Source organism: Fundulus heteroclitus, chromosome 12, assembly GCF_011125445.2.
Source record: "Fundulus heteroclitus isolate FHET01 chromosome 12, MU-UCD_Fhet_4.1, whole genome shotgun sequence".
Taxonomy (NCBI): domain Eukaryota; kingdom Metazoa; phylum Chordata; class Actinopteri; order Cyprinodontiformes; family Fundulidae; genus Fundulus; species Fundulus heteroclitus.
In genome coordinates this window covers 28,207,741-28,217,236 of record NC_046372.1, presented here as the reverse complement: position 1 = coordinate 28,217,236, position 9,496 = coordinate 28,207,741, and the positions used below count along the sequence as shown (strand labels likewise).

Sequence of the window (9,496 nt, the reverse complement as noted above, 5' to 3'; positions counted from 1 at the left end):
AAAAAAAAAAACCAAAACCTGAAAGCAAAAATACTTACCTGAAGAAACACAACCTGAAAAGAAATCAGAAATACTTACCTGGAAAAGGAAAAAACTTACCTGAAAAAAGAATACTTACCTGGAAATACTTACCTGAAACAAGAATACTTACCTGCAAAAGAAAATACTTACCTGAAAAAAGAACACTCACCTGGAAAGGAAATACTTACCTGGAGAACCTATAAAAGGAGAAAGAATAAGACATTTAACACATAAGACAACAAGAACGACGCAACACAGACCTGAAGAAGACATATTAACGTCGAAACGTCGTCGACAGGCCGTCCGTAATTTAAAACAAGGAACAGAAAAGCCAAGAACGGCAGAAATTAGAGAAACAGATAAAAACCGATAATAAGAAACAGAAAAGCCAACAAAGGCACATATAAAAGAAACAGAAAAGAACAGAAATAGACAAAGAAAAGCTTATAAGCACACTATAAAAACAGAAGAACTCCAGACAAAGACAACACACACCGACTTTACATGAGAAAAAAACTTTTATTATTAGTAGCCAAGGCGGACTGGGGATGGGAGACTGGTGGCGTGACCGACACCATGATGGCCAGTGCCTTCCAGTTCCCCCCCCTTCAGGGGAAACTGTCATATTCTTTGGTTTCCCTAACCTCCCGTGCCTCTGGTCAAGCGGCGTCAGCTCGGGTCTCCTCCCTTTTCCTAACTTCCTACCCAACCCCCGAGTAATCTGACCTTAAGGCCTAACCCCAACCCTCACGCCAATCCTACTAACAAAACCCTGAACCAAAACTAAATCAAAAAGATGTTTACATAGGGAAAGAAAGAAAGAGAAAAAGGAATAGGGGGTGCCTAATAAACGAAGTAGAAGAAACAAAGAAGAGAACATCATCTAAATTACGAAAGACAGAGAGAAAGAACAGACAGGGGGTGCCATATACATAAATAACAGAGACAGAAAATTAGAAAACCCTACCCCACCCCGGATTCAAAAGACAGCGAGAGAGGCAGGCCGGCCTCCGGGAGCTACGGGATCCCAGCCCAGGGGACCAAAGTAGCGACATGTATATTGGGCATCCCGCGCCCCAAGGAGAGGCAAACGCGAGGACTAAGACCCCACAGAATTCCGCAAGAAGCGAGGTACATATATTGGGCATCCCGCGCCCCAAGGAGAGGCAAATAGAGGACTAAGACCCCACAGATTTCCGCTAGAAGCGAGGTACGGTTCATTCGCACATTAAGCCCAATGGCTGGGATTCCCGTTGGTGAACGGATGGTCTGGTCTGCCTCTCTGGCGGCTGCGAGTAATCCGACCCTTACCCCATTCCATATCCTGACCCCTATTGACCCCCTAGCTAACCCTAATTCCCTATTTCCTAACCCCAATCCCACTAACAAACCTAAATATAAACCTAAAATAAGGAATTACTAAATGGAAAATTTTGGGATAAATTAAATCTAAATTTAAGAGATATATAAGGAACAGAAGGACGAGGGGATTTTTCAAACTCAAATTGGACACAGAGGGGAAAGGATCAAAAAAACAGAAAAGCTCAGAAAAGCGTTGAATTAAGAAACAAATTAAACTCATTTTATTGGAGGGGTAAAGAAACAGAAAAGCTAAGGAAAGCATATTGAAAAAAACAGAAAAAAAAAACAGAAAAAGGAAAAATAACAAAAAAATATATAAATATACCTACCTAGAACACCGAAAAAAAACCCAAAACCTGAAAAGCAAAAATACTTACCTGGAAGAAACACAAACCTGAAAAGAAATCAGAAATACTTACCTGGAAAAGGAAAAAACTTACCTGAAAAAAGAATACTTACCTGGAAATACTTACCTGAAAACAAGAATACTTACCTGCAAAAGAAAATACTTACCTGAAAAAAAGAACACTCACCTGGAAAAGGAAAATACTTACCTGGAGAACCTATAAAAGGAGAAAGAATAGACATTTACACATTAGACACGGACGCAACAAGACCTGAAGAAGACATATTAACGTCGAAACGTCGTCGACAAGGCCGTCCGTAATTTAAAACAAGGAACAGAAAAGCCAAGAACGGCAGAAATTAGAGAAACAGAAAAAAACAGATAATAAGAAACAGAAAAGCCAACAAAGGCACATATAAAAGAAACAGAAAAGAACAGAAATAGACAGACAAAGAAAAGCTTATAAGCACACTATAAAAACAGAAGAATTCCAGACAAGAGACAACACAACACCGGACTTGACATGAGAAAACTTTATTATTAGATAGCCAAGGCGACTGGGGATGGGAGACTTGGTGGCTGACCGACACCATGATGGCCAGTGCCTTCCAGTTCCCCCCTTCGGGGGGAACTGTCATATCTTTGGTTCCCTAACCTGCCCGTGCCTCTGGTCAAGCGGCGGTCACTGGGTCTCCCTTTCCTAACCCCACCCCTGTATCTGACCCTTAACCTAACCCCACCCTCACCCCATGCCTAAACCTAACCCTGAACCCAAACTAAAATCAAAAAAGATGTTTAAATAGGGAAAGAAAGAAAGAGAGAAAGGAAATAGGGGGTGCCTAAACTAATTAGAGAAACAAAGAAGAGAAAATCATCTAAATTAAGAAAGACAGAGAGAAGAACAGAACAGGGGGTGCCATACATAAGAAACAGAGACAGAAAATTAGAGAACCCTACCCCACCCCGGATTCGAAAGACAGCGAGAGAGGCAGGCCCACCTCCAGGAGCTACGGGATCCCAGCCCAGGGGACCTAGTAGCGACAGAGATATTGGGCATCCCGCGACCCAGGGAGAGGCAACGCGAGGACTAAGACCCCACAGAATTCCGCAAGAAGCGAGGTACATATATTGGGCATCCCACGCCCCAAAGGGAGGCAATAAGAGGACTAAGACCCCACAGATTTCCGCAATAAGCGAGGTACGTTTTCCGCAGAGTAAGCCCAATGGCTGGGATTCCCGTCAGCAAACGGACGGTTGGGTCTGTCTCTCTGGCGGCTGCAAGTAATCCGACCCTTACCCCATTCCATATCCTGACCCCTATTGACCCCTAGCTAACCCTAATTCCCTATTTCCTAACCCCAATCCCACTAACAAACCTAAATATAAACCTAAAATAAGGAATTACTAAATGGAAAATTTTGGGATAAATTAAATCTAAATTTAAGAGATATATAAGGAACAGAAGGACGAGGGATTTTTCAAACTCAAATTGGACACAGAGGGGAAAGGATCAAAAAAACAGAAAAGCTCAGAAAAGCGTTGAATTAAGAAACAAATTAAACTCATTTTATTGGAGGGGTAAAGAAACAGAAAAGCTAAGGAAAGCATATTGAAAAAAACAGAAAAAAAAACAGAAAAAGGAAAAAATAACAAAAAAATATATAAATATACCTACCTAGAACACCGAAAAAAAAACCAAAAACCTGAAAAGCAAAAATACTTACCTGGAAGAAACACAAACCTGAAAAGAAATCAGAAATACTTACCTGGAAAAGGAAAAAACTTACCTGAAAAAAGAATACTTACCTGGAAATACTTACCTGAAAACAAGAATACTTACCTGCAAAAGAAAATACTTACCTGAAAAAAAGAACACTCACCTGGAAAAGGAAAATACTTACCTGGAGAACCTATAAAAGGAGAAAGAATAGACATTTACACATTAGACACGGACGCAACAAGACCTGAAGAAGACATATTAACGTCGAAACGTCGTCGACAAGGCCGTCCGTAATTTAAAACAAGGAACAGAAAAGCCAAGAACGGCAGAAATTAGAGAAACAGATAAAAAACAGATAATAAGAAACAGAAAAGCCAACAAAGGCACATATAAAAGAAACAGAAAAGAACAGAAATAGACAAAGAAAAGCTTATAAGCACACTATAAAAACAGAAGAACTCCAGACAAGAGACAACACAACACCGGACTTGACATGAGAAAACTTTATTATTAGATAGCCAAGGCGACTGGGGATGGGAGACTTGGTGGCTGACCGACACCATGATGGCCAGTGCCTTCCAGTTCCCCCCTTCGGGGGGAACTGTCATATCTTTGGTTCCCTAACCTGCCCGTGCCTCTGGTCAAGCGGCGGTCACTGGGTCTCCCTTTCCTAACCCCACCCCTGTATCTGACCCTTAACCTAACCCCACCCTCACCCCATGCCTAAACCTAACCCTGAACCCAAACTAAAATCAAAAAAGATGTTTAAATAGGGAAAGAAAGAAAGAGAAAAAGGAAATAGGGGGTGCCTAAACTAATTAGAGAAACAAAGAAGAGAAAATCATCTAAATTAAGAAAGACAGAGAGAAGAACAGAACAGGGGGTGCCATACATAAGAAACAGAGACAGAAAATTAGAGAACCCTACCCCACCCCGGATTCGAAAGACAGCGAGAGAGGCAGGCCCACCTCCAGGAGCTACGGGATCCCAGCCCAGGGGACCTAGTAGCGACAGAGATATTGGGCATCCCGCGACCCAGGGAGAGGCAACGCGAGGACTAAGACCCCACAGAATTCCGCAAGAAGCGAGGTACATATATTGGGCATCCCACGCCCCAAAGGGAGGCAATAAGAGGACTAAGACCCCACAGATTTCCGCAATAAGCGAGGTACGTTTTCCGCAGAGTAAGCCCAATGGCTGGGATTCCCGTCAGCAAACGGACGGTTGGGTCTGTCTCTCTGGCGGCTGCAAGTAATCCGACCCTTACCCCATTCCATATCCTGACCCCTATTGACCCCTAGCTAACCCTAATTCCCTATTTCCTAACCCCAATCCCACTAACAAACCTAAATATAAACCTAAAATAAGGAATTACTAAATGGAAAATTTTGGGATAAATTAAATCTAAATTTAAGAGATATATAAGGAACAGAAGGACGAGGGACTTTTCAAACTCAAATTGGACACAGAGGGGAAAGGATCAAAAAAACAGAAAAGCTCAGAAAAGCGTTGAATTAAGAAACAAATTAAACTCATTTTATTGGAGGGGTAAAGAAACAGAAAAGCTAAGGAAAGCATATTGAAAAAAAACAGAAAAAAAAACAGAAAAAGGAAAAAATACCAAAAAAATATATAAATATACCTACCTAGAACACCGAAAAAAAACCAAAACCTGAAAAGCAAAAATACTTACCTGGAAGAAACACAAACCTGAAAAGAAATCAGAAATACTTACCTGGAAAAGGAAAAAACTTACCTGAAAAAAGAATACTTACCTGGAAATACTTACCTGAAAACAAGAATACTTACCTGCAAAAGAAAATACTTACCTGAAAAAAAGAACACTCACCTGGAAAAGGAAAATACTTACCTGGAGAACCTATAAAAGGAGAAAGAATAGACATTTACACATAAGACAAACGGACGCAACAAGACCTGAAGAAGACATATTAACGTCGAAACGTCGTCGACAAGGCCGTCCGTAATTTAAAACAAGGAACAGAAAAGCCAAGAACGGCAGAAATTAGAGAAACAGATAAAAACAGATAATAAGAAACAGAAAAGCCAACAAAGGCACATATAAAAGAAACAGAAAAGAACAGAAATAGACAAAGAAAAGCTTATAAGCACACTATAAAAACAGAAGAACTCCAGACAAGAGACAACACAACACCGGACTTGACATGAGAAAACTTTATTATTAGATAGCCAAGGCGACTGGGGATGGGAGACTTGGTGGCTGACCGACACCATGATGGCCAGTGCCTTCCAGTTCCCCCCTTCGGGGGGAACTGTCATATCTTTGGTTCCCTAACCTGCCCGTGCCTCTGGTCAAGCGGCGGTCACTGGGTCTCCCTTTCCTAACCCCACCCCTGTATCTGACCCTTAACCTAACCCCACCCTCACCCCATGCCTAAACCTAACCCTGAACCCAAACTAAAATCAAAAAAGATGTTTAAATAGGGAAAGAAAGAAAGAGAAAAAGGAAATAGGGGGTGCCTAAACTAATTAGAGAAACAAAGAAGAGAAAATCATCTAAATTAAGAAAGACAGAGAGAAGAACAGAACAGGGGGTGCCATACATAAGAAACAGAGACAGAAAATTAGAGAACCCTACCCCACCCCGGATTCGAAAGACAGCGAGAGAGGCAGGCCCACCTCCAGGAGCTACGGGATCCCAGCCCAGGGGACCTAGTAGCGACAGAGATATTGGGCATCCCGCGACCCAGGGAGAGGCAACGCGAGGACTAAGACCCCACAGAATTCCGCAAGAAGCGAGGTACATATATTGGGCATCCCACGCCCCAAAGGGAGGCAATAAGAGGACTAAGACCCCACAGATTTCCGCAATAAGCGAGGTACGTTTTCCGCAGAGTAAGCCCAATGGCTGGGATTCCCGTCAGCAAACGGACGGTTGGGTCTGTCTCTCTGGCGGCTGCAAGTAATCCGACCCTTACCCCATTCCATATCCTGACCCCTATTGACCCCTAGCTAACCCTAATTCCCTATTTCCTAACCCCAATCCCACTAACAAACCTAAATATAAACCTAAAATAAGGAATTACTAAATGGAAAATTTTGGGATAAATTAAATCTAAATTTAAGAGATATATAAGGAACAGAAGGACGAGGGACTTTTCAAACTCAAATTGGACACAGAGGGGAAAGGATCAAAAAAACAGAAAAGCTCAGAAAAGCGTTGAATTAAGAAACAAATTAAACTCATTTTATTGGAGGGGTAAAGAAACAGAAAAGCTAAGGAAAGCATATTGAAAAAAACAGAAAAAAAAACAGAAAAAGGAAAAAATACCAAAAAAATATATAAATATACCTACCTAGAACACCGAAAAAAAAACCAAAACCTGAAAAGCAAAAATACTTACCTGGAAGAAACACAAACCTGAAAAGAAATCAGAAATACTTACCTGGAAAAGGAAAAAACTTACCTGAAAAAAGAATACTTACCTGGAAATACTTACCTGAAAACAAGAATACTTACCTGCAAAAGAAAATACTTACCTGAAAAAAAGAACACTCACCTGGAAAAGGAAAATACTTACCTGGAGAACCTATAAAAGGAGAAAGAATAGACATTTACACATAAGACACGGACGCAACAAGACCTGAAGAAGACATATTAACGTCGAAACGTCGTCGACAAGGCCGTCCGTAATTTAAAACAAGGAACAGAAAAGCCAAGAACGGCAGAAATTAGAGAAACAGATAAAAACAGATAATAAGAAACAGAAAAGCCAACAAAGGCACATATAAAAGAAACAGAAAAGAACAGAAATAGACAAAGAAAAGCTTATAAGCACACTATAAAAACAGAAGAACTCCAGACAAGAGACAACACAACACCGGACTTGACATGAGAAAACTTTATTATTAGATAGCCAAGGCGACTGGGGATGGGAGACTTGGTGGCTGACCGACACCATGATGGCCAGTGCCTTCCAGTTCCCCCCTTCGGGGGGAACTGTCATATCTTTGGTTCCCTAACCTGCCCGTGCCTCTGGTCAAGCGGCGGTCACTGGGTCTCCCTTTCCTAACCCCACCCCTGTATCTGACCCTTAACCTAACCCCACCCTCACCCCATGCCTAAACCTAACCCTGAACCCAAACTAAAATCAAAAAAGATGTTTAAATAGGGAAAGAAAGAAAGAGAAAAAGGAAATAGGGGGTGCCTAAACTAATTAGAGAAACAAAGAAGAGAAAATCATCTAAATTAAGAAAGACAGAGAGAAGAACAGAACAGGGGGTGCCATACATAAGAAACAGAGACAGAAAATTAGAGAACCCTACCCCACCCCGGATTCGAAAGACAGCGAGAGAGGCAGGCCCACCTCCAGGAGCTACGGGATCCCAGCCCAGGGGACCTAGTAGCGACAGAGATATTGGGCATCCCGCGACCCAGGGAGAGGCAACGCGAGGACTAAGACCCCACAGAATTCCGCAAGAAGCGAGGTACATATATTGGGCATCCCACGCCCCAAAGGGAGGCAATAAGAGGACTAAGACCCCACAGATTTCCGCAATAAGCGAGGTACGTTTTCCGCAGAGTAAGCCCAATGGCTGGGATTCCCGTCAGCAAACGGACGGTTGGGTCTGTCTCTCTGGCGGCTGCAAGTAATCCGACCCTTACCCCATTCCATATCCTGACCCCTATTGACCCCTAGCTAACCCTAATTCCCTATTTCCTAACCCCAATCCCACTAACAAACCTAAATATAAACCTAAAATAAGGAATTACTAAATGGAAAATTTTGGGATAAATTAAATCTAAATTTAAGAGATATATAAGGAACAGAAGGACGAGGGACTTTTCAAACTCAAATTGGACACAGAGGGGAAAGGATCAAAAAAACAGAAAAGCTCAGAAAAGCGTTGAATTAAGAAACAAATTAAACTCATTTTATTGGAGGGGTAAAGAAACAGAAAAGCTAAGGAAAGCATATTGAAAAAAAACAGAAAAAAAAACAGAAAAAGGAAAAAATACCAAAAAAATATATAAATATACCTACCTAGAACACCGAAAAAAAACCAAAACCTGAAAAGCAAAAATACTTACCTGGAAGAAACACAAACCTGAAAAGAAATCAGAAATACTTACCTGGAAAAGGAAAAAACTTACCTGAAAAAAGAATACTTACCTGGAAATACTTACCTGAAAACAAGAATACTTACCTGCAAAAGAAAATACTTACCTGAAAAAAAGAACACTCACCTGGAAAAGGAAAATACTTACCTGGAGAACCTATAAAAGGAGAAAGAATAGACATTTACACATAAGACACGGACGCAACAAGACCTGAAGAAGACATATTAACGTCGAAACGTCGTCGACAAGGCCGTCCGTAATTTAAAACAAGGAACAGAAAAGCCAAGAACGGCAGAAATTAGAGAAACAGATAAAAACAGATAATAAGAAACAGAAAAGCCAACAAAGGCACATATAAAAGAAACAGAAAAGAACAGAAATAGACAAAGAAAAGCTTATAAGCACACTATAAAAACAGAAGAACTCCAGACAAGAGACAACACAACACCGGACTTGACATGAGAAAACTTTATTATTAGATAGCCAAGGCGACTGGGGATGGGAGACTTGGTGGCTGACCGACACCATGATGGCCAGTGCCTTCCAGTTCCCCCCTTCGGGGGGAACTGTCATATCTTTGGTTCCCTAACCTGCCCGTGCCTCTGGTCAAGCGGCGGTCACTGGGTCTCCCTTTCCTAACCCCACCCCTGTATCTGACCCTTAACCTAACCCCACCCTCACCCCATGCCTAAACCTAACCCTGAACCCAAACTAAAATCAAAAAAGATGTTTAAATAGGGAAAGAAAGAAAGAGAAAAAGGAAATAGGGGGTGCCTAAACTAATTAGAGAAACAAAGAAGAGAAAATCATCTAAATTAAGAAAGACAGAGAGAAGAACAGAACAGGGGGTGCCATACATAAGAAACAGAGACAGAAAATTAGAGAACCCTACCCCACCCCGGATTCGAAAGACAGCGAGAGAGGCAGGCCCACCTCCAGGAGCTAC

At 41.6% G+C, this 9,496-nt stretch overlaps 1 protein-coding gene across 1 annotated transcript in view; it reads right to left on the bottom strand.

Annotated features, from left to right (window-relative positions):
* LOC118564781 (arrestin domain-containing protein 4-like) overlaps positions 1–294 on the bottom strand; it is a 9,919-nt gene extending 9,625 nt beyond the window's left edge. The window contains 2 exon segments of the mRNA XM_036143851.1: positions 210–218; positions 282–294. Of these exon segments, the coding sequence (XP_035999744.1) occupies positions 210–218; positions 282–294 (22 nt within the window).
* Between the last annotated feature and the right edge of the window lie 9,202 nt (positions 295–9,496).